Genomic DNA, 25,882 nt, shown 5'->3' on the forward strand with positions numbered 1-25,882 from the left:
GTCGTTTTATAATTGAGAAATTTTTAAAAAGTCATGTTTGCTAAGAATCGAACAGTGGTCCTGCAGACATAATGTAGTCTTACTTACCATTGTGCTATGACACTTCTATCTTTTTTATTATTAGATTTAGTGCATCTATACTTTGTTTTGTATATTCTAAGGGAAAAATTATTTTTGTTTACAAATTTTATTTAGTACAAATTATAATTGCATCAATAATTTATATCTTTCAAATTTTTACACTCTTACACATGTGATCAAACTAAAAAAGATATTTCATAAATTATTTAATATAATTTAAAATGATATTTCTCAAATAATTATCTAATTGTAAATATTTAAATTTTAAAAATTTACATATAATATATTGATCATATTTTTTTCTTAAAAATCAAAACTTAAGTTTTTATTAAAAGACCATTCGATTATTATATATTCATATATCCATGGGCAGAAATTCGTTATATATTTCTCCCATACTCATACACTACACTACAGTTATTTGATTAAATCTAAAATAAATTTACCACAAACTTAACTGGGCCAAACACAGATGAGCTTGCTATATGGGCTGAACTTATGTGAGGATCTGTGATAAAACGTACTTTAACAAAGTATTTTATTTTTATTTTTTTGTAACACTAACAAAGTACATATTTGACTATAAAGCCATTCTTCAAGGGTTGAAGCATTTGGAATGAGATAATAATTGTCACCTTATTTCATATTTTATATTGCTCAAAATAATAATGATAACTACTATTAAAAAAATTAAAATACTATAAACTTGGAGTGTTTAAGTTGACAAGTCTTGAATATAAGTTGTGAAACTTGTTACATTCAAGTACTGTTATTTGGTAAAATTTCGGCTTGCCATGACTGTCTTGAGTGTTGACCGACACATTTGCGCAGTCAAAACGGACAAACCCAGGAAGAAACATCCCCCACCGATATTTTTATATGAAAATAATTAAAAAGATTTACATACTTAAAGACATCTCCAATTCACTATATCAGCAGGGGGTTTTTTAGTTTTTACTGGAAAGTCTATGAGAGGCACGAAAATGAGCTGTTCTTTCTTTTAAATCTTCCAATGGACCGGCATGCCAACAATATATAACTTTTAAAAAAATTGTGAAACTAAAGAAAATTTGACAAAGGAAGAATATCAGAGAAAGTATATAAATTTAGTATCTAAGAAGAACTGATTTTTAACTTATCCAATTCCATAGTCGTCATGACCAAGTCGTTGCTATATGCATCGGTGTGGTATTATATAATGTATTGATAAGATCTCCTTGTCGATCAAACTGAATAAATACATAAACAAACAAAAAAACAAATGATTTAGCGTCATTGTTGTTTTTTAATAAATGGTTTGTGGACTCTGACCTTAACAATATAGTTTGTATAGATTGTCCCGTACGTCTATAGTGGTGAAATTAGAATGAATCAATGCTTTGAACTTTGACTAAATCCACTGACTTGAAACAAGATTTCAGCAGCCATAAGTGGTTCTTACTTTTCTGCGGTACATTAACATACAGACTATTCAGCGCCCAAGATGGACCGGCACGCCAACAATATATTTATATGAAACAAAATAACGAGAAAAAAATATCCAAACTTTTATCTATAAAAGGAGAAACGAAGGTGCATTAGAAATATACTAAACTATCATCCCAACACACACAGACTCTCGCTTTCTGATAAGTGTAGTGTGCAGTACCTTGAAAGACAAGAAAAAAATGGGATTCCCTTTTGAAGAAACCTTGAGCTCTAACCTTAAAACCCAAACTGTTATTGATGATGATAATGAGTTAGGTTTGATGGCCGTGAGACTAGCCAATGCCGCAGCCTTTCCCATGGTTCTCAAGGCCTCCCTCGAGCTCGGTGTTTTTGACACTCTTTACGCCGAAGCCGCTCGCACCGACGCCTTCCTCTCACCATCTGAGATAGCGAGTAGGCTACCAACTACTCCACGTAACCCTGAAGCACCAGTTTTGTTGGACCGGATGCTTCGTCTACTCGCTAGCTACTCCATGGTCAAATGCGATAAGGTTGGAAAGGGCGAGAGAGTCTACAGAGCCGAGCCAATTTGCAGGTTCTTCTTGAAAGATAACATTCAAGATATTGGATCCCTTGCGTCTCAAGTCATTGTCAATTTTGACAGCGTCTTCCTCAATACCTGGTAATTTTCAAAATTTTATTTTCATCACTTTTGGAATCTTTATTAATACGTTACAAAATCTTACCATATTAATACGTGAATTATAGGGCACAATTGAAAGATGTGGTGCTAGAAGGAGGAGATGCATTTGGCCGTGCACATGGTGGCATGAAACTCTTTGACTATATGGGAACTGATGAGAGATTCAGCAAGCTCTTTAATCAGACAGGATTCACCATCGCTGTGGTGAAAAAGGCTCTTGAAGTTTACCAAGGCTTCAAAGATGTTGATGTGTTGGTTGATGTAGGAGGAGGAGTTGGCAACACCCTTGGTGTTGTTACTTCAAAGTATCCCAATATTAAGGGTATCAACTTTGATTTGACTTGTGCCTTGGCACAAGCACCTACATACCCTGGTGTGGAACATGTAGCGGGAGATATGTTCGTGGAGGTTCCAAAGGGAGATGCCATGATATTAAAAGTAAGCTCATCAGTTTATGATTCATATTAATTTCTTGAAACAGTATATATGTATACTTGTATTTTTTACTTACATATGGGAGTAACTTTGTTTTAACAGCGTATACTACATGATTGGACCGATGAAGACTGTATTAAAATTCTCAAAAACTGTTGGAAATCACTACCAGAGAACGGTAAAGTTGTTGTCATAGAACTAGTCACTCCTGATGACGCAGAGAATGGAGATATCAACGCGAACATTGCCTTTGATATGGATATGTTGATGTTCACACAATGTTCTGGTGGAAAAGAGAGATCACGAGCGGAGTTTGAAGCTCTGGCTGTAGCTTCTGGCTTCACCAATTGCAAATTCGTTTGCCAGGCTTATCACTGCTGGATCATTGAGTTTTGTAAAGAAAATGTGTAAAATACAAAACAAAAACGTTTCATCTTCGTTTTCAGTTCTTTGTTTGTGATGATCATACTTTGTATGTATGTGTGTTCGAGCAATATGAAAGAAAAATAAGTTTTTTTTGTTTATTTTTTCATTGTACTTTTCATATCGACACAAGGCTACCTATCTAATAGACCTTTTATTGCAAAAAAAACTTGAGAGAAACTTTTTTGCTTAAATTTAGTTTGCATCTAATAGAAATTTACAGACGGGATTTATAGATATATATATAATATGTATAGATATGAAAGCAACCATTATATACTTTGTTCGTATATATGGTTTTGGAGAAAAATGAGAAATAGAATTAACTTTGTTGTTATGTCATAAATTGAGTTTTTTCACAAAAATCGGTAATCTTCGTATCCGTGAAACAAATTCCATTAATTTTTAATAAAAGTTAGTAAAGATTTATTAAAGAAAACAATGAAAAAATACATCATTTGAAACATTTTGAGAGATATATTTTAAGCATGACAGTTTATGGTTGATTTATTTTTTTCTTTATAAACTAAAAACTAATTAAATAAATATATTTAAATACTATTATTTTTAGTTTACAAATTTTTTTTATTTTTGTATCCCAAATAAAAATATCTAAAAGATGGATATTCTAACAGGCATCAACCACGCGAAAACCATGTCGAAATCGCTTGGGCACCTACCAACTTGATTTGTAAGAAATTTTGTTTCGTTATGCTCGTTGGTTGGTTGGTTTAATTAACCAACTAGATTTTGATCCGAGATGTTTTCATTTTGTAATATAATAATATTTATAAATTATTGGTAGTTTTTAATATTTGAACATGTGTTAATTATTCATATTTGTGTTTGGATGTACATCACTATTAAAAAGAATTGCTATATATTATTTTCATTTGATTATGTGTTACTACGTGGACAAATTTTCTATTGCACCTTTTCATATATTTGTACATTTGTATTTGGGTAATTCGTTTAAATAGCATTTTTAAATTTTTTTATCAAAAATAGTTTTTAATAATGAAAATGACCAAAACATTCCTTTTTTATTTTGACATTTAATATTTATTTTTTATTTTTTTAAATTAAAAACCATATTCTCAAAACCTCACTCCTTAACTCTAAAATTTAAATCTAGATTAGTTAACTCTAAGTATAAATGTATTTTTATTCTTTAATAAAACCATTTTTTGTCATTTTTCTCATTGATAACTATTTTTATGACAAAAATTTAAAAATAGCAATCCTAGAGACTTTCTCTCTATATTTATACACTTATTTATTCAAAAAATTGTTTTATAGCTAAATAATATGATATATGTTTCAAATATATACAATAGAACCTCTATAAATTAATACTCGATATAATAATAATCTCGATAAATTAATAAATTTTGTCAGTCCCAACTTGAGCCGGTGTAAAATATGACACAAATCGATAAAATAATAAGATAATAATATTTTTAAAACTTCCATGTAAATATATTAGTCCCATTAAAATCATAAATTAATAATCTATCTTTATATATATTTTATATAAATATAAACTAAATATTATATTGTTGGTTTTATATTCACAATAAAATTACTTCTATTTTTCTTAATATTTTAATATATTTGATAATATTTAGTAAAATTATATCGAAAACGACATAACAATTATATGAAACATAAAAATATACACCAAATAAGATAATAAAATAATATGAAAGTTAAATTTCTAAAATTTAAATAATTTACATATGGTAAAATCAAATATTTTCTTGATTTATTAATAAAATATTCAAAAATAGAAAAAAAATCTAAAAAAAGAAACTTTTGTAAATTAATATCTCTATAAATTAATATAATTTTAAAGTCCCAACATTATTAATTTATAGAGGTTCTACTATATTATGTAATGCTTTGGTCACCTAGTCATACCATTTATGTGGATTAATTGTGTATATGGATGCAAGACCTTGTAATATTAGTCTTTGGTTAGGCATGGACATTCGGATCCTCGGATCGGGTCTCATCGGGTCCGGATAATTTGGGTCCTGGAAATTTGGATCGATATAGGTACATATAATTTCCGGGTCGGTTCCGGGTAAGTTCTTATCGAGCTTCGGTCGGTTTAGATCTATAATTTCAATACCCGTAAAATATTTGTAATTATCGGATATATTTTGGATTCGGATTGGTTCATATACTTAAGATTCGAAAAAGACCCGAAATATTTGAATTGGACCCGAAAACTGTAAAATTACCAGAAGAACCACAAAAATAGTCAAAATACCCAAAAAATTACCCTAAATCAGACCAAAACACCCAAAAGATACCCGAATATCCAAATTATATTTTCTGAAAATCTAAATTTTTACTCGAAACCTAAAATTATATCCGAAAACCTAAACCCGAAACTTAAAAAATATCTGAAATATCAAAATATACCTAATATATACAATATCCGATCGGGTCTCGGATAGGACCTGACTCAAATCGAGATCCGCAGATCCAAAGAAAAATGATCCAATAGGTACTTTAGTATGACCCCAGATCCGGATACGAACTTGTATTTTCGGATCGGTTCCGGTTTGGATCTTCGAATCCAGATAAAATGTCTATACCTACTATGGGTCTACAGAGTTTTTGGAATCTCAATGGTTATTAAAAAAGATATATGATGCAATTTGGTATGTATACCAAATATAGGATCAAATATCTATGTCGACGTTGTTGGCTCCGGAATGTTTATTTTTGTGCTCGGTTTTGGTTTCTGAAAGAGTTCGTCGTTGTAAAGATCGGTTTCACTGTTTAAATATCATAGAAGACAAAAAATAGCACTACACCAAACTCGAGGTAAGTTCATCAATTATTTCTGAAAACCAATAATATTTTGAGATATTTTTTGTCAAAAAGTATTATGTCGATTTTTTAACAAAATTAATAATTCATTAAGGTTTAAAGCTATAAATAATAAAAATATTTATTTTCATATTGTTTAAGTATTTTATATTAAAATTAAAATATCTCGTAATTCACATATTCATGTATTTGTTTTGACAATATAATTGCCCCATTCTTAATTATTTATTTTTTTGATAGTGAGTATTATAATACTATTATGTTAGTCAAATTGAAGAACAAAATACAAAATTAAGCAAATATCTCCCATAGTTTTTTTTTTTGTAAAATACTTATATAGTCACTTGGTTGATCTTTTTTAGTGTTGAAATTAGATTGGCTTGACTTTCACTAAACACAATTAGGAGAAGAAAAAAAACTTAAGTGAAACAAGATCTAAGCCGCCACAATTGGCTCTTACTTTTCTACATGGAGACTAACTATTCAGCCAGCGAAATGGACCTGCAAGCCGACAATATAATTAAATGAAATTATTATAAAAATAAATTAAATAAATAAAAAGGAGGCTAAATCTAAGCTATAAGAAGTAGCATCCAATATCCATAAGCATCATCATCCGCAACACTACATAGAAGACACATAAACACACAAACTCTCCTTGTTTCTTCGCTTCTGATCAGTTTGATCACCAAGGTACTTTCAAGGAGAAGCAACAAAGAAAGATAATTAAAAATGGGAATCCTTAACGAAGAAACCTTAAGCTCTAACCCCAAAGCCAAGTTGTTATCGATGATGATAATGAGTTGGGTTTGATGGCCGTGAGATTAGCCAATGCCGCTGCCTTTCCCATGGTTCTCAAAGCTGCCCTTGAGCTCGGTGTCTTTGACACTCTCTACGCTGCCTCAGTGTTCCTCTCACCTTCCGAGATAGCAAGTAGGCTACCAACTACGCCTCGTAACCCTGAGGCGCCGGCTTTGTTGGACAGGATGCTACGTCTACTCGCTAGCTACTCCGTGGTCAAATGCGGTACGGTCCAAGCCGAAAAGGACCAGAGAGTTTACAAAGCCGAGCCAATATGCAGGTTCTTCTTGAAAAATAACATTCAAGATATTGGATCCTTAGCTTCTCAAGTCATTGTCAATTTGGACAGTGTCTTCCTCAACACTTGGTAATTTTTTTATTCAACTGTCGAAAATAAAAAAAAAAAACAAAATGAATCTTACGTTGTTGTCTTGTTGACATGCTATATTCGCAGGGCGCAATTGAAAGATGTGGTGCTAGAAGGAGGAGATGCATTTGGCCGTGCACATGGTGGCATGAAACTCTTCGACTATATGGGAACTGATGAGAGGTTCAGCAAGCTCTTTAACCAGACAGGATTCACCATCGCTGTCGTGAAGAAGGCTCTTGAAGTTTACCAAGGCTTCAAAGACGTGGATGTGTTGGTTGATGTTGGAGGAGGAGTTGGCAACACTCTTGGTGTTGTTACTTCTAAGTATCCCAATATTAAGGGTATCAACTTTGATCTGACTTGTGCCTTGGCACAAGCACCTTCTTACCCTGGGGTGGAACATGTAGCGGGAGATATGTTCGTAGAGGTTCCAAAGGGAGATACCATGATATTAAAAGTAAGTTTAACAACTCTCTTTGTTTACCACATATTTATTTAAGTGAATGTATGTATTACTTTGTATTTACTTTTTGGGATTTAATTTGTTTTACAGCGTATACTTCATGACTGGACCGACGAAGACTGTGTAAAAATTCTTTAAAACTGTTGGAAATCACTTCCTGAAAATGGCAAAGTGGTAGTGATAGAGCTAGTCACTCCTGATAGTGCTGAGAGTGGACAGTAGTGTGCTTATGTTAGATGAGGCCTAAGGCAAAATCTTAAAAGAAAATAGATTTAGTGAGGGGAGAATTGAACTAGGGACCCTTCCTCACACATACACTTCAATTTACCATTACACCATAACAAACATTTTGTAATTTGGGGCCCCAAAAAGACTATATTTATTTGGGGCCCGAGGCAAAAGCCTTTTTTAAGACATGGTGGGCACGGCTCTGAGAGTGGAGACATCAATTCGAACATTGCATTTGATATGGATATGTTGATGTTCACACAATGTTCCGGTGGAAAAGAGAGGTCCCGTGCTGAGTTTGAAGCTTTAGCCATGGAATCAGGGTTCACCCACTGCAAATTCGTTTGCCAGGCTTATCACTGCTGGATTATTGAGTTCTGTAAAGAAAATGTTTAAAATCCAAAACTATGCTCTTCGTTAATTGTTAATTTATCTATGTTTCAGTTCTTTTCTTGATATATGTAATACGCTTCAAGCAATAAAAAGTGTGTGATTTATCATTGTCTGTACTCTCTTTTTTTTTAATATAATACAGCTTCAAGCAATAAAAAGTGTTTAATTTATCATTGTCTCTACTCTCTAAGAACTAGTTTTAAGTAATTGAATTCATATTTGAATTTACAATTTAGAGTGAAAATCTTAAGATTATTTATTTATTAAGCTCATCCGATCCAATAGCTTATCCAGTTCATAATAAGACAAGGACAAGCTGTATTATTAGCTGAAGCTCATCCGATCCAATAGCTTATCCAGTTCATAATTAGACAAGACAAGTTTGTAATCGTGTGTTCTGTAACATTATGAAAAAAGATGTGTTAAGCTTCAGAAAATAACTTGAGCTCTACCTTGAAACATCTACTTTTTTGTCTAATTATTTCAACTGCTCCCACTAACAGCTCTAACACAGAAAAGTACAACAACTACTTTGACACTTAACAACTTCTAAACCTTGACAAAAAAAAACAACTTCTAAACCAAACTACAAACCATTATAGTTACCTTGAAACTTCTGGTTTGGTTTGATCACAAAAATGACATTACTCAACAAATTTATATATTAATATGTTTTTTAATTTCAAATGATTGTCTGGTGGTGGTCAAACGAAGACGATTTCGTCGTTCTTGACTCAGCCCTACTCATATAGAGTTTGTTTTCCTGGCCATATATAGTTCCTCTTCCTCGGTAACATTTTAGCTGTTTTTCGAAAAAAAAAGTAACATTTTGACTGTGGGAAGAGACAATTTGCGGAAACGTAAAATTTAAGATTATTTAAATTATTGACAAAAAAGATAATTTATATTATAATAATTTTTTTTGTTAGCAATACTAATACATATTTAATAAAAGAAAAAAAAAATTAGGATAATTTTTTTAAAAAAATTTGTAAGTACATTTTTATCCTAAAGTTAACTAATCTAGATTTAGGGTCAAGAGTTAAGGGGTTGGATTTTTTTTTTTTGTGAATACAAGGAAAGAAACTTCTCAAGTTTAATTTATTTCAAACGTACTACTCGACCACATGCCTCAACTTAGGCGGGCCTGAACCATCCTCAATCAACAAGAAACTAACTTCTATTGGAACAACATCAAAAATATGAAATTCTAACGCTAGAGAAAAAGCATAAGTAGCCAAGCCATCTGCAAGACCATTAGCTTCTCTGTAAACGTGTTTAAAATGGACTATCCAGTAATGCTATGTTGATCTTTTTGGAAACAAGGTCTCAAATTTTAAAAAATAAATAATAAATATTAAAAATTTCAAAATAAAAATAAGCTATGTTGATTTTTTTTAAGACTATTTTTATGATAAAAACTTCTTTTTAAAAAAAGACTATTTGAAAAAATTGTGCTGTTTAAAATAAAAATAAAAGTAAGATCAACGTTATTTGAAAATGTATTAAACAGTGGACTTCAGTGATTTTAGATCCAAACAGACGCTCACGCAAAAACACGTGGCGAATACGGCCATTCAGACATTAAAAAAAGAAAGAAAACAGAAGAAAATGAGCGGTTGAGTTGAAATAGCCGGCGCGTACTTTGTCAACGTAACGCGCGTGGTGTGTTTTCGCTTCTCTCGACGTTGTGATCTGAGAGTTGCGGTAAAGAGATCGTGATCGGGTAGTAATGGTGAAGGAGACGGAGTATTACGATGTCCTCGGCGTTAGCCCCACCGCCACGGAGGCTCAGATTAAGAAAGCTTACTACATCAAGGTCATTTCTTTATCTTTTTCCCAAAAATCGAATCTCTGATTCTACGGTTCCAGGGCTTTTGTTTTGGATCCCGATGTAGATTTCGAATCTGGCAAGACTCGAGTTCGAGTTACAGGATGAGTATTTGTTACCCTCTGTGAAGGATTGATGATGACTATTAAGCTTAAGAGCTCAGTGTTTTTTGTTTGTTTGTTTTCTACAGGCACGTCAAGTACATCCAGATAAGAACCCCAATGATCCTCAGGCTGCTCATAATTTTCAGGCAAGTTTAGATTATGAGTGGTGACCTTGAAGATTTTAACATAGAGGATGATGATGTATGCATTGTGTATTATATGCTTTAAACATGTTCACTTGGCATGAGTGTGGTAGTTTAGTTTCATCTTATTGTTTGTTGAGCGCTTTGAAAGGATGTGATTTTTTTTGTTTCATCTTAGGATATAATTAGGTAACATTCCTAAAAAATATCACCATTCATAAGGAATAAATTTTCTTTCTGTTGTGAATGCAAACAAAGTCCCACATTGGAAGTTTAGAAAAATAATGTCTAGTATATAAAAGGATGTCAAACTCTGCTTAGTACAAGGCCTTTTGGAGTAAGTCCAAAAGTAAATCCATGCGGGTCTGCCTCTTAGTTCCAAAGTGGACAATATTGTACTAATAGAACGATATAGAGTTAGACATAGGATTTCTTTTCCTTAGTGATTTGTCAACTTAGGAGTCTAGTTGTTAACATACTTATAAAAGCATATCAGCAGAACTAACAATAGCATAAGTTTCAAGAGAAGTAGATTTCCAAGAGATCAGCATAGTATTATTCATAATGCTTTCAGTATTCGTTTGGTCTTTCGTGGATTGAAACAATGAGTTGTTATACAGGTGTTGGGAGAGGCCTACCAAGTGCTGAGCGATCCAGGACAACGTCAGGCCTATGACACAATTGGGAAGGCAGGGATTTCAACGTTAGTGTCTTTTCTTGTTCTCTCTTTTGATAGTTTCCATTGGTGATTCGCTGTTTGCATCATTGGAGTTTGGTGACATAACTCCATGGATCTTCATAGTGTTGCCAAAGAATTTGTTCGTTTCTCCAGTTCTTACTTGTGGTGTTCATTCGTGCAGTGAGATCATTGATCCCGCGGCAATATTTGCTATGCTTTTTGGGAGTGAACTTTTTGAAGAATACATAGGGCAGCTTGCTATGGCATCAATGGCTTCACTTGATATCCTCTCTGAAGGGGATCAGATTGATACTAAAAAGATCATTGAAAAAATGAGGGTAAACTTATCACTGTCTTTCTTGATATACTATACATAATCATAAAACAGGAGAAAGCATATCTGAATTCTCACACTATTCTGTTGACAAGCTTACATATCTGTCCCTGAGAGACAGTTGTTTAGATTATCAGGAGGAATTAAAGAATTTTGTTTGGCAGAGTACCCAGATTCACCCTTTTTCGTAATTTGTTAATCATGTTAGATTGATTTTTCTTTCAGGCTGTTCAGAAAGACAGAGAAGACAAGCTTGCTCAGATTCTTAAGGACCGCCTCAACCTATATGTGACGAACAAAGACGAATTTATCAGCAATGCTGAAGCTGAAGTAACAAGACTCTCAAATGCAGGTAACATGTTATGTAGCATATTATTCCCCTTTCATAGCTTTTGCTTTCCCTTTCAATCAACGCCCTTCTGTATTATTCTTCAACAGCATACGGTGTGGAAATGCTGAACACAATCGGATATATATATGTAAGACAAGCGGCGAAAGAGCTGGGGAAGAAAGCTATATATCTCGGTGTACCATTTGTTGCTGAATGGTTTAGGACGAAAGGTCACTTCATCAAATCCCAAGTAACAGCTGCAACAGGTTAGTGACTTAGGAAGAAGGGAGACCTCATCAAGATCATGTTCGTATCAGGGCTATAAGTTGTAGAGTGGGTTATTTAAGGAACTTTTAAGTCAGCCACTTAAACCAAACCCCAAGAATACTTTCTAGAACTTGGACTCCTCTCTTAGGGAGAAACATGTAGGAACTTTTCTTTATCTGGCTGTTTCTGGCTGTTTTCTGTCGTCCTAGGCGCATATGCTTTATTCCAGCTGCAAGAGGAAATGAAAAGGCAGCTAAGTGCTGAAGGCAACTATACTGAGAAGGAACTTGAAGAGTACATGCAGTCCCATAAGAAAGTGATGATTGATTCATTGTGGAAACTCAATGTCGCTGATATTGAAAACACTCTCTCCCGTGTTTGTGAGCTGGTATGTTTAGCTATAACTGCTCACTATTTGGCTGCTTTAGCATCTTGGTCCAATTTCTTTGCTATAACTACTTTATGATTTTTTTTCCTTTGTTCTCAGGTTCTTCAAGATCCGACTGCCAAGAGAGAAGAGCTTCGTGCAAGGGCAAAGGGATTAAAAACTTTGGGGAAGATCTTCCAGGTTATTCTTTTTTCATATGGTTATTGGAGAATACAGCGCACATTAGTTCAAAATATTCCTTCCAGAAATAAGGACTGATTAAAAAAACTCTTTCCGTCATATAGAAGAACAAGTTGACCAGTGAGAGTGATCCTTTAGTAAGAGCCGAGCTTCATAAAATAAACGGAAATGGGCAAGACCGTGATGCATCCACATCACCAAACTCCGATGAAGCATCTCATTCTACATTTGGGCCTCAGGTACATCTCCTTCCTCTTCTTTTTTTCCGCTCCATCTACTATACACACCATGTGCATCTTGCTAGCATCATATCAAAGCATAACTGACGGAACATAACCTTGTTACACATCGTGAGAAACAGCTCCATGTTTGTATTGTATAGAGATTAAAGAATGACCAACTATGTTTGACTCTTAGTCTCTTGCATATATTGCTCCAAGTTCTTGATACCATTTGTAATTGCCACTCATCAAAATGAAATTTATGTAGGAACCGCAAAGCCCTTATGTGGAAGCACCGAGGGTTGGAGTTGAGCAGTTCGACCATTACTTCCCAAGGCCAGCGCCGCCTCCGGGAGCTCAGAGACACTCTTAAAACTTGCAAAAGAATGATTCAGATAAAAGAGATTACGAGAGGTAATCTCCCTTTTGTGCTATATATATAATATTTACAAATTTCAAACCATTATTTATGCATTTTGATGTACTATTTGCAAGTCGGTGGTGAAATCATTATGTAATTTGGTTATTTGTTAGTAGACGAAATGATTGGAGGTTTGAAAAGCACATGATATCCCATCTTTGAGTATGTATAATGGTTTTTTGTTTTTCTTTTAAAAATATATCTATGATGATGCATGGAGATCATGTGGTGTGATTCCTATTCTGATTACTATATGAATAATCCTCAGATAAAGAAATTATAAAGCACACATATGTATAGAGATATATACATGTAAATGACCTTTTTAAGAAATACAATACAAGTCATAAATGTAACAAGAGGTAGCATTCCCATTGGACTAGATTTATTTTTTAATTTCGAATACAGATCTGATGTTTTTTTTTTTTGTTTTTTCGAAAAGATAATCGGATATTTGTTTAAAATCCCAAAGGAAATGGTGGTAGGCTAGTGTTTTCGGGTATTTGTTTACAAACTATTATGGGAAACATTTATCATAGAAATAGATTCATCATCTAACGAACGATGTAGTTTAGTTGTGGACGTTAGACTTGGGAAAATTTAAAGACATGAGAAGATATAAATTAAATACAAATGAAACGAATATGGTTGGGTAATTAATAAATTAATTAATAAACAAATGTTCCAAAAACGGAAGAATGAGGTCAAAACACTGTAAAACGACAGGCGTCAACATTTAATAATGTTTTCTAACAGAGATGGTAATTAATTAAATTATAAATAATAAGAAAAAAAGCGTCAAAGGAAAGGCATATCATCAGTGGACGAAGAAGATACCATAGACACTGACTGTCACGCCTTCTCCTCCAGATCTCATCCTCTTCCTCCTCCTCCCAACATTTTGCACATAAATCGAGATCCAGATCTCGTGTCCCCGGATCTGATACCGGCGGGATCCAATCCGAATCGGGAGATGGAGAAGGCAGAGAGCGAGAAGAAGGCATCGTCGGTCTCCGACGTCGGTGCATGGGCAATGAACGTCACTAGCTCCGTCGGGATCATCATGGCTAATAAACAGCTCATGTCATCCTCCGGCTTCGCCTTCACCTTCGGTTCGATCTCTCATCTCTCATCTCTCTCTCGATTTCGATTTCAATGGATCTCTCATCTCTCTCTTTTCTCATCAGCCACGACTCTCACCGGATTCCACTTCGCGCTCACTGCACTCGTCGGCATGGTCTCCAACGCCACCGGCTTATCGGCATCCAAGCACGTCCCTCTCTGGGAGCTTCTCTGGTTCTCCCTCGTCGCCAACACCTCCATCGCCGCCATGAATTTCAGCCTCATGCTCAATTCCGTTGGCTTCTACCAGGTTAATTATTATTATCTGATTGCATTACTGTTTGATTTCGATTCCGGGAAGTTAATTTTGGTTTTGGATCTTTAGATATCGAAACTGAGCATGATCCCGGTAGTGTGCGTGATGGAGTGGATTCTCCATAACAAGCATTACTCGAGAGAAGTCAAGGCCTCTGTCATGGTTGTTGTTGTGGGAGTTGGGATCTGTACTGTTACTGATGTTAAGGTTAATGCTAAAGGTTTCATTTGTGCTTGCACTGCTATTTTCTCCACCTCTCTCCAACAGATTGTAAGTGCTAATCCTTTAGCCATATGTGTTTGGGCTAGCTAGATCTCTGATTATCCAAGTATCATTAGTGTTTTGTTATTTGTTTGTTCATGATTCTCGGAGATTAGAACATCATTATCCAGGGTTTCTTAGGGCGTTCTCCTAATGATGGTCTTAGGTGTTATAGTACCTTTAAACTCCTTATGTTATTTGATAAATGATCTTCTATGAAACACAGTCAATAGGTTCACTCCAGAAGAAATACTCAATTGGATCTTTCGAGTTGCTGAGCAAGACTGCTCCAATCCAAGCCCTTTCCCTCCTCATCTTTGGTCCTTTTGTTGACTATTTCTTGAGCGGCAGGTTCATTACTACTTACAAGATGACTTACGGTGCCATTGTAAGTTACTATTTAAAGGTTTTATAGAATCCAAAAACTTTCAGTTATTATGTAACAATTGATAACCAACATAACCAACACATATATGCAGTTCTGCATTCTTCTCTCTTGTGCATTGGCGGTTTTCTGCAACATAAGCCAGTACCTCTGCATCGGGAGATTCTCTGCTACTTCATTCCAAGTTCTTGGACACATGAAGACAGTTTGTGTCCTGACATTAGGATGGCTGATCTTTGACTCCGAGATGACGTTCAAGAACATTGCAGGGATGTTCTTGGCGGTGGTGGGAATGGTGATTTACAGTTGGGCGGTCGAGTTAGATAAGCAGAGACAGACGAAAGCCACACCGCACGGTAAGAACAGTATGACGGAAGATGAGATTAGGCTTCTCAAAGAAGGTATAGAACATATGAATTTAGAAGACATGGAGCTTGGGGATGTCAAATCATAAATTGAATCCCTTACTTTCTTTTTTGGTTTTTTTACTTCTGTTTATGTTGCATTTTCATTTGTATTATTTGTCTCGAAGAACCTTAATTTGATGAGCTCTCTCCTCTGCAGAGCACGTTCTCTATGTTTCTATAGATATATGTTTTTTTGCTTCTTTGCTTAATATTTATATTCTTTATTGCACTTTTCACTTGTATTATGATTATGCAATTTTTCTATATTCTTTATTGCACTTTTCACTTGTATTATGGTTAAGCAATTTTTCTATATTCTTTATTGCACTTTCACTTGTATTATGATTAAGAAATGTTTCTGATGCAAATAAAACACCATAATGTGCACATTACTAGCTGAGCCAATGTTTCATAGAAAAGGTGAACAATATCCATTACCAGACCGTAAGTACATCCACGAGGTTACAAAGCCCTTAAACACGTATAGATTAGACACATATCTAGATTCCATTGAGTGTGACAACAACTTTGCGTGCTGTTGGAGCATCACGGTGTTCACATAGCCATATTCCCTATAAATAAGATTAAAGTGGAACTGTAAGCAATGGCAGGTATGGCAAGAAATAAGATCCAGTTTCAAAACAATACACACCATAAATAAATATGAGGAAACATGAAAGCAGGTGAAATTGATTACCTGCCAGGTTCCCATGCCGAGTTTTCCTTTTGTTATTGGGATTCTGCGGAGACAATAAAAGAGTTATCAAGTGAATATATCCACAATAAATTGTGCAACACACAGGATTGTGACTCACGTAAGCTGACATCCAAACATCGATGATTTGATGTGAGCTGGCATGTCATCTGGACCTGCAATGTTTTTTTTACATAATTCAAAATTTCTCAACACTTAAGAAGATAAAGACAACAGCTTCAGTTTGATAGAAAAATGGTAAATGGTAAACTGACCTTCCATGGTATGCCTCCAAGGAGCTGACCTCCCCTGAAATTGCAAACGAGAAAATGTGATTTTTAATTCAGAGCACCAAAGAGGGGATATTTGAGAAGGCAGAACATACTTCAGGAACAATGGAGTTCAAGAAAGTTTCCGTATCAGCCTGAACATCTGGATCATAATTCTCGTTGATTGTAAGAGAAGCACTTGTGTGTTGTACTGCTCCCAACAACAAAAAACCCAAACTTTAAATAAAAAATTCAGCAAAAAAAAATAAGACCAGAAGCTGAGAGATATTACAGAGAGAGAAGGAAACTTACAGAAGACATGAGCAAGACCACAGTTGAAACCCGACAGATCCTGTCTAATTTCCTTCACAATCTGTTTCAAAAAGAAAAAAAAATTGAAAAAAAAATAATAATAATAAAACCGGTAAATGAAGTAGTAACAGCCAGAAGTGGAATCAATGGAAGAGACCAGACCATAGGAGTGATGAGATGACATCCACGGCGTTGCGGTGGAAGAGTGATGGTTTTCTGAGCCCACTTTGGACCACCAGAGGGACTCGCCATGGAACCTCGATCGGTTGCTGGATTCGCCGCTGGAGTGAAGACCGATCTGACACGTAGAGTAGGAGGAGGAGCAACACCAGAGAAGATGATCGTCATAGCTTTTTGTTGGTGTTCCTCTAAGCCCAAATAACAATGGCCGAACAAGAATCATACTCCAAGTCCGGAACCACAATCTCCCAAAAGGGCCTTTCACTTTCGCTATCGTCGCCACTCATTTTTTCTTTCACTTCTGGGCCTTACAATTATTCATGTGGGTGAGAACGGCATGTAGTTCAACTTTCTTTTGGTAGAAAACGGCACCTCGTTTTTCATTGTATTGAATAAGAACCAATCAATGAATGAGAGAAGTAGATGGTGAGAATGTGGCAAATATTACTACTACTAATCACACAGCCTTCCTAATCATAGTTTCATTTTCGACGTGGTCCCTTGGGTCAGGCCAATCAATGCCCTTCAAGTGCGGCACCACTCCTAGATTTGAACCCCAAAGAAAATGTTGAAATTCCACTAAATTTATGATAGATGCAGCTTCCTATGACTAAAATGTAAACCTACTTTGCTAATCATTTTCAATTAACAATGATATCATCTCACTTAGTAATCGTGAACAGTGAACTATTTCATTTCAGTTTTCTTGAATTATCAGATTCCTTACTTTACTCTCTGATCTTTTGAGTCTTCGACTATAAGATGCAAATAGGTGATTTTATAAATATTGTTAATTATAGGCAGTGTAAGATAATTTATAATTTCAAAGATTTAGAGCCGGCAAATCTGACAATTGAAAAGCCGTGCTGGACCAACTTAACACTGCCTCTCTTTGTCACTATCTAAGAATTTAGATTACTCTTATTGGTACTATCATCAATCGATATAGTAATATACCAAAGCAACTATATCTCTTTAGCAAACAAAAACAAAGGAAATATATCAATATCACGTTGAGCTAAATATGAGGTTAGTTTGTGATATAGTTATATAATGTTCTTTGAAATATTTGTCACTTTTTTATATAGTGATACTTAAGTTAAGGTTGCTATTAATTGATGTGTGATAATATACAATATAATAAAACTTGTTCTTTTTGCTAAGCTAATATAACTTGTTTTATGGCCGGAAAAAAACATAGTTAACACCCTAGACTAATCTTAGGTATATAGAACCCATGCAGTACACATGAATTTGAATCCGGATGCACGTGATAATTAACACATCAATTACACTAATACAAACCATAAATGTTCTGACAAACATATGATATTGATATAAATCAACATTTTTTTAACAATGAGAAAAGGGAACAATGGGGACGAGAGTACACGTGAAATTAGACTAAAGAGATGGGTTGTGGAGCCACTATGTTTATCTGTTAGGGTTTATATTATACCCTCGTGTGCATCTCCCATTTCTCTATACCTTCTCATCCATTCTTCTTTCCATTATTTAATCATACATATACAGAAATAAAATCTGAAGGATTTTGAAAATCTATAATGGAGAACAAGAAGTCAGAGAAACAGTACTATCTCACACAAAAAAGGAGACAAAAGAACATATCAATAAGACTCTAAAGAGTCTCACATACCTTGCTGGATATCACCATTGTGCATGGCTCTGTCATTTTGTGGGACGTCGGCTTCTGTACAACTACTATAGTAGTTTCCTTGATTAGCAATTTGGATTTTAGTCAATGTTTTGGTGCGATGAATGTATTTCAAGATATCGTTAATGGAAGAGGTCTCTAGTTTTTTTTCTGAACTAATATGTGAAATACTTGTTTTTATTTAATTAAATTTCGTGTGGGAATAATTCATTGATTTAATACTGGGTTTCTTTGTTTTTACATGTTGAAAGTGATTGTCTACATTCTCTGAACAACACAACACAATATTTAGTAATCAGACTGGAGCGTGCGTCTATATTATAATGTTTTTTTTTGTTTGTAATTGGAGCCAAATCTTAAATTATTGTATCCAATCAGACATTCAAATAACAAAAAGGGAATGCATTTTGTTTTTCAAAAGATTATAAATAAAGGGAATGAGTTGAGCGACGTTGAATTGAAGCTCGGTGCGATCAAAGAGACAAGTAAACAAAAACAAAAGCAAAAAGAGAAAAGAGATCCGACATTGGCACTGATTTGGAATCGAATCAAACTCCGAAGCTAAAACCAAGACACTCAATCCTGTGGTTCTCTGTCTGGTCTCAGTCGCATACTGCTTTAACATGGAAGTTGACGAGACACCGTACGTGCAATTGACATGCCTGTGGTGTGGTCCCTTGGAATTTTGAGGAATTAGAAAATAAATACTTGAGCCATCGTTAAAACGGTTTAATTTGTAACTCTTTGCTTACTAGTCAAGAAATGTGTAGATTAACTCCCTTTCAGTCTAGTATCTCTCACCCACCTTTATTTTTTTCTAAAATAGAAAAATTATAGTATAAAGATAAGTTTTAATTTTGTTCAAAAAAAAGAAAGATAAGTTTCGCTCTATTATATTTTTCTATAATAATTTTTTCTATTTTTTATGAAGATAAAAATAATATTTTTACTTTTATAAATAGAAGATAGTATTTTTTTTCTACGTATTTGTTTCTTACAAATCTACTTATAATGGTTTAACCTACGAAAAAAAACACACTCTGGTAGATATTTCGTAAGCGATAAGAAGCTGCCTTTAATTGATTTGAGAATATTTACACAATTAATTTTAGCCAGCGATTAAACGAATACATGAATCAAGGGAGAATCCAGTAATATCTTCAAAAACCCATCATACATTTTGGAGAGAAACACACATGATAATTTTTTTTTTTTTTTTTTTTGAGAAAGGGCTTTACACATGATAAATTGCATAGACATATTATACCATTTTGGTAGTTTTACTTTACAATGTACATGAACTAAGAAAAAAAACAGTAAGAAGACAAGAAACTTATTATAATCTAAACCCATTATACTCAATCTCACGATCTCAAAAGAAATATACTAAGCTCCTGTCCATAACTACCACCAGGATTCATCATATGAAACGATTCCGAGTCACTCGACCCAGTGACTCGCTCGAACTTGGCTCTCAAGTAAAGCGTCTGCTCCTCCTCATCCAACGGCACAACTCCAGCTCCGACCGAAACAGACTGCATCGTCTTAAAGAAAACGGCGTCGTGTTCCGTCACCTTTCTCCTCACAGCAGACCCCATCTTCCTTCCGTTGCAGTACATCGACCACACAGGAACGTCAAAGATCGACGACACTCGACTGTTGCGGCTGTTTGTGCTTCGACGACGGTCACACTCGAGGGCTATGCGTAGAACACCTGCTTGATCCATCTCTTTGGCTAAAGCCGCCGTGGGAACAGCTAGTTCAAGGAGGAGAAGCGGCGAAGATCCCACGGCGGCGTCCTCCTGGAGGCAGAAACTGACTCTTCCACGACGGTGGCCGAAGAAAGTTCCACTAACTATGCTGTTACTATGGGACGAGGACGAGGAGTGGTCTGAAGAGGAAGAGGACGAAGAAGAGGAAGAGACTGAAACGGTGTCGTTTTGGTATGAAGGAGAAGGTTGTTGGTAAGTGCAACAGTATGGGAGCATGCATTCGATGAATGAACGGAGAGTTCTTCGGTGACGGAGTTCACTAGCGCAGTCGACGGTGGTCGCAGTATGTATGGTTTGCATGTGATGACGACCTCTTTGCTTTCCTAAATCAACCATAGTTCTCATGGTTTTCTTTTTTGAGGTACTAAATTGAGGGAGAAATTAAAGAAGAAGATAATATTGTAATATTTGGTGTGAAGAAGAGCAAGTTTGGTGACATATATGTATAGGTAGGCTGTGGTATGATCATGGGGAGTGGCGACTTTTCTTTGTTTTTTAAAATATATTTTCAAGTATTAATATTATAGTATATACTTTTTGTGTCTTTCATTTCCTAGTCTAGTGTAAATTTCTATTTTTTATGTACGTAAATTTCTAATAAAGCGAGAAAGTCGAACTTATTTGCATAATGACTAAAAATCTCGTGGTTATTTGTGCATTTACCACAAGATTATCACGGTTTAAATACTTAGAAAATTTGAAATAAAAAGAAGGTAAAATTTTGTATGCTTGCATGCATATAACTTCTAATTGAAAGAAGGATTATTTGTTTGTTTGTTCATCAAGCGCTCGGAAGTGTAACTTAAATGTATATCATCTCATTTCAAAACAATTTTGATATTTTATCTTATAAATCCTAAATAACAGTTATAAAAAATACACATGTGAAATCTTTTTTTTTTTTTGAAACAACACATGTGAAATCAATAAAATAAATTTGCAGGAAAAGAATATCACATATATGGAAGGAGAAGAGCAAAGTAGAAGGCAGTGGAGGAAGGAAGGAGCAGAAGTGGGGTCTATGTGTCGTATAATAGAAGAGTGGGGCCAAAATGTTGATGTAATATCCAATCGAATACCGAAGGGTGCGCGTGCGTCAGTCCAATTTGACACTTCCAACTATTTTCTATCTTTTTTAAAAAAATACTAGATCTTGAACCGTGGGGATTTTTGTTTTCATTTATTTTTATATAATTATTTTGTTTTCAATTCTAAATTGGCATATATTAATATATATATATATATGTCTATCAATTTTTAAAACATGATAAGTATACAATATATTTTTTATTGAATAAATTGTTTCAAACTTTCACATGCATTTATATATTCTTCTATATATATTTTTGGATTATTATTTCATTATTAAAATCGTAACTATATATATATATATATTAGTAAAATATTGTTTTATTGTCATATCCAAAAATATTACACATATAATTATTTGTTTTATTTATCGGATCAGTGTGAAACGACCATAGTCAGAGAAAGATCCACATCTCGACCCGCGCAAAGTTTTTGTTTTCATTTATTTTTATATAAATATTTGATATAATAAGTATTTTATTTTATTTACCGGATTAGTGTGATGAATATGTGCTCATCTATGTATATAATGTATAAGAAGAAATTGAAAATTAAAACCGACGGTTTAATGTTTTTTTACAGGTGAAATGCTTCAAGGGGATGTGTAAGAGGTGGATCATCACTTGATCTTATATTATATAACGTGTAAGTGAATATAATAGAGGTTCTAGTGCATTTTTTAAATAACAAAGAACTCACATTTACAATTCTAGAACTATACGTTAATGTTTTAGTCTAAGGACTGTTTGTTAATGATTTATATTTACGGTTGAGAAAAACGTTTGATGCATTGGTTTGATAATGATTTACAATTACAATAATTAAGGAAGCGAATATTGGTTTGTAAACCAAACCAAAAATGTAGGCATGTAACCGAATGTTAGGGAATGATATAGGGATGACTGCCTAAAACCCACTGTAAACACCATAACCCTATCTATTCCCACCTGTACTACCAAGCTCATGACCAAACCACCCACATATATAAAATCTCTTTACAACTCCCCCTATTCTTTTTTGGCTGCTCAAATCCCCCTATCTAATCCTATTTCGAAAACGTAATTATAGATTTGTAAATTGCGTTTTGTGAACTGTGATTCCCCATTAACTAATACCCGACACGACCCATAAACACCCGACCCAACTCAATAAAAAAAATCAATTTGGGTTGAGTTCGTTTCTTTCTCACCGCCAACTACGAACAGAGAGATAGAGCAGATAGAGAGAAACGAGAGCAGAGAGGGAGAGACGAGAATGAGAACATAATTTAAATGATTGGAATCTATTTCAAGATGTGAGATTTCAAGGTTTAATGAGAAATGATAAGAAAAACACAAGATTTCATTGAATCGTGACTGATCTGTACTGAATATGATGATGAAAATTGCAGAAACTCTAGCCGATAACAAAAGGAAGAAGATGATATATTTACAGTTTACCATTACTTTACAAAAAAAATGCATAGCCGACCTTCGAACCATGATAGAATGGTTATAGGACAGCTTCCAATCGACTAGACTATTGTAAACTTAACATTATGCGTAAAATAAATAATATATATATATATATATATATACAATAAAGCAGAGAACGGTGCCTCCGCCATTGGAATATGCAAATGCTTCAAGGAGAAAAAACGGTGACATCAAACTTGGTTGTGTTCATAAATTTCTTTTAATTTCTTTATCATGAGAATTATGACAAGAGTTACCAGCTATTACGTATTGTACAAGTATATATATATATATATATACATACATATATGCAAGTACAATGTGGCCATTATAGTTGATTACCGATGAAAGAACTGAAAAAGTATATTAGGGTTTAAATTGATTTTATTTGACAGATATGAAAGAACTGAAATCACAGAAGCTCATCGTTCTCCTGTAAAATTTTGTCTTCTCTCTCACGTCGTTACTCTCGTCTCTCCCTCTCTGCTCTCGTTTTTCTGTGTCTGCTCTATGTCTGTTCTCGTCGTTGTCTTATGTTGTGAGAAAGAAAGACGAACTCAACCCAAATTATAATTTGCCCCCAAAATTTTTTTTTTTAATGTAGTCGGGTCGAATGTTTATGGGTCGGGTTTTGGTTAATGGGGAATCACAGTTCACAAAGCGCGATTTATAAATCTATAACTAGATTTTCACCCGCACAACCGTGCGGGTATATATTTTCACATTTATATATATAGATATTTATTTTACATAATTATTATATATTTTTAATGTTACTCATATATTTAAATGTTTGTATAATTATGCCAAAAATAATAATTTTATAGTTTCCATGCTGTAAATTAAAATCATCACATATATATATATGTTGCTTATTATATATTTGTCTTATTGAATTTACGTTTGATTACTAAACTAAATTTTTTAATGCATGAAACAACATATATGAAAACAATTTTGTATTTAATTTATTTAATCATGATCTGTAATTCAAATCGCTAGATTTTTTAGTAATTTTTTAATGTTTATCAACTTTATATAATAAATTACTGTATATTAAAAAGTTTAAGATAAGTTAAATTTTTATACATGTATTATATAGTTTACTAATATTAATCCGTTCTACCAACATATTATATTTTTAGCATAAATATTTTATATTTATGAAAATAAAATATGTTAACTTATCAATTTAAAATAATTTTATCATATTTTGTTCAATATAACATTTTTATTTTAAAATGATAGATATTATTATAAAATTGATAAAATAGGATATAATTTTATTCTTTTAGTAACATTTCATTACTAATTACAAAATTAGTTGAAAATATTTATATTCAATTTATGACAATTAAGATATTATTATATTCTTTTTCAAGAGATTTGTTAGAATTTTAATTTTTTTAAAAAATAAAAGATATTATGATTAAAGTAGTTAAAAATATTATGTATATTAGCCTTAGTGATATACATTTAATATAAAATTTAAATGATGGTCCAAATAAAAATATCACTCATAAATAAATCATGATTTTTATTTTATTAGAAAACAAATTTGAAAAAATTAAAATAAAAATAAATATTTATTTCTAACAAAATCTTTAAAAATTATTAGTAAATGTATTTGTGGAATTAATTAATTTCATTTTATTTAAATTTTTGTTTATAAACTAAAACTATATTCAATTTTAATTTCTAATTATATTTTTTGATAATTTAAATTAAAACTAACTAATTTTTGAAAGTAAATTTAAAAAGATTCTAAGAAGATTTTAAAAAGATTTTGTTAGAACATTTTAAATATATTCATTTGTATTTCAAATAAAAAGATAAAGATATTAAATAATATAATAATGAACTTATGTAAAATATAATATTTTCTAGGAATGGTCCAAACTTAAAAAATCACACATGAAAAGAAGTCATAAGAAGTCATGACTTCTATTTTAATATATAAGATTACGTTTTCAAAATTGGATTAGATAGGGGGATTTGAGCAGACCAAAAAAGAATAGGGGGAGTTGTAAAGAGATTTTACATCTGTGGGTGGTTTGGTCATGAGCCGGATAGTATAGGTGGGAATAGATAGGGTTGTGGTGTTTTAAAAAAATCACACATGAATCAAAGTTGTGACTTATGTTTTAATATATAAGATTCAATTTTTTTTTTCTTCATAATCAACTGTATTGACATTATACTAAATTTATTCAATCATATTAAGAAGATAATCACCCTAAAACTCGGGCTTTATTTGCTTTACATCATTTCTTGATGTTGGAATCACACTCCCCGTGTCATTCTTTTTAAAAATTATTAGATTCTTACTCACCTTTTTGTATGTGTGCTCGAAATATACTGTCGACGCTAGAATATATACATGCCTTTACCAAGAAAATGTAACAAGTAAAAGGGGTGTAACATGAAAATAATGATGTAGGGCGTGAGGGCTTAAGAACAAGCATGGCTAGAGCAATGATTAAAACCAAATCATGATCCGGTATTTTTTATAGCATTTCGTAAACTTTATTTAATCATTTCTTCTAAACTTCAAATATCGACTCATGATAGTTTTGCATGATGAATGAATTTATGATATACATTATTTTAACCTAATTTATAAAAAAAAAAGGGCTTATTTGCTAAATAGCCAAAAAAAAAGTGAAATTAGATTTTGAGAGAGAGAATAAAGAGAGATAGAAAGAGAAAGTAGGAGAAAGAGGGTGTTTTTAGTTAGTTAGTGAATTTTGTTTTTTTTGTATTCACTGGGTACAATTTTTCAAAAAAGAAAGCATCAGAGTATGTTACCTTGAGAAATTAAATTTCAAAAATAATGTTCAACGCCATCTTTAGCTTTTGTTTTATATAACTACTAATTTCGTACTACCTAATTATTAAATTGTTGACTAATGTCTAATTTATTTGTAGGAAGCTTCAT

At 33.3% G+C, this 25,882-nt stretch overlaps 5 protein-coding genes and 1 pseudogene across 5 annotated transcripts; 4 read left to right on the forward strand and 2 right to left on the reverse strand.

Moving 5' to 3' along the window:
• Nucleotides 1-1,653: 1,653 nt before the first annotated feature.
• On the forward strand, nt 1,654-3,171 carry LOC106412229 (indole glucosinolate O-methyltransferase 4-like). Its single transcript, XM_013853133.3, has 3 exons — nt 1,654-2,191; nt 2,278-2,650; nt 2,750-3,171. Exons 1-3 carry the CDS (start codon nt 1,749-1,751, stop codon nt 3,056-3,058), a joined length of 1,125 nt encoding a protein of 374 aa, XP_013708587.2. The 5' UTR covers nt 1,654-1,748; the 3' UTR covers nt 3,059-3,171.
• Nucleotides 3,172-6,522: 3,351 nt separating this feature from the next.
• LOC106411639 lies at nt 6,523-8,276 on the forward strand (annotated as a pseudogene).
• A 1,439-nt stretch (nt 8,277-9,715) lies between these two features.
• LOC106416074 (chaperone protein dnaJ 10-like) lies at nt 9,716-13,287 on the forward strand. The gene is made up of 10 exons (XM_013856911.3): nt 9,716-9,988; nt 10,191-10,250; nt 10,868-10,950; nt 11,108-11,264; nt 11,486-11,612; nt 11,699-11,857; nt 12,068-12,246; nt 12,346-12,426; nt 12,531-12,665; nt 12,916-13,287. The coding sequence occupies exons 1-10, from the start codon at nt 9,902-9,904 to the stop codon at nt 13,018-13,020; spliced, it is 1,173 nt and encodes a 390-aa protein (XP_013712365.1). The 5' UTR covers nt 9,716-9,901; the 3' UTR covers nt 13,021-13,287.
• A 546-nt stretch (nt 13,288-13,833) lies between these two features.
• On the forward strand, nt 13,834-15,777 carry LOC106415331 (UDP-rhamnose/UDP-galactose transporter 2). The gene is made up of 5 exons (XM_013855997.3): nt 13,834-14,180; nt 14,256-14,440; nt 14,516-14,716; nt 14,934-15,095; nt 15,187-15,777. The coding sequence occupies exons 1-5, from the start codon at nt 14,042-14,044 to the stop codon at nt 15,544-15,546; spliced, it is 1,047 nt and encodes a 348-aa protein (XP_013711451.2). The 5' UTR covers nt 13,834-14,041; the 3' UTR covers nt 15,547-15,777.
• An 81-nt stretch (nt 15,778-15,858) lies between these two features.
• LOC106415332 (UPF0047 protein YjbQ) lies at nt 15,859-17,234 on the reverse strand. The gene is made up of 7 exons (XM_013855998.2): nt 16,937-17,234; nt 16,775-16,835; nt 16,579-16,673; nt 16,469-16,502; nt 16,315-16,369; nt 16,197-16,239; nt 15,859-16,071 (listed from the first exon to the last, which is right to left on the reverse strand). The coding sequence occupies exons 1-7, from the start codon at nt 17,120-17,122 to the stop codon at nt 16,000-16,002; spliced, it is 546 nt and encodes a 181-aa protein (XP_013711452.2). The 5' UTR covers nt 17,123-17,234; the 3' UTR covers nt 15,859-15,999.
• Nucleotides 17,235-19,870: 2,636 nt separating this feature from the next.
• LOC106412076 (protein MIZU-KUSSEI 1-like) lies at nt 19,871-20,960 on the reverse strand. Its single transcript, XM_013852966.3, has one exon. It carries the CDS (start codon nt 20,744-20,746, stop codon nt 19,994-19,996), a length of 753 nt encoding a protein of 250 aa, XP_013708420.2. The 5' UTR covers nt 20,747-20,960; the 3' UTR covers nt 19,871-19,993.
• Nucleotides 20,961-25,882: the final 4,922 nt, after the last annotated feature.

Source organism: Brassica napus, chromosome A8 (genome assembly GCF_020379485.1).
Source record: "Brassica napus cultivar Da-Ae chromosome A8, Da-Ae, whole genome shotgun sequence".
Classification (NCBI taxonomy): Eukaryota; Viridiplantae; Streptophyta; class Magnoliopsida; order Brassicales; family Brassicaceae; genus Brassica; species Brassica napus.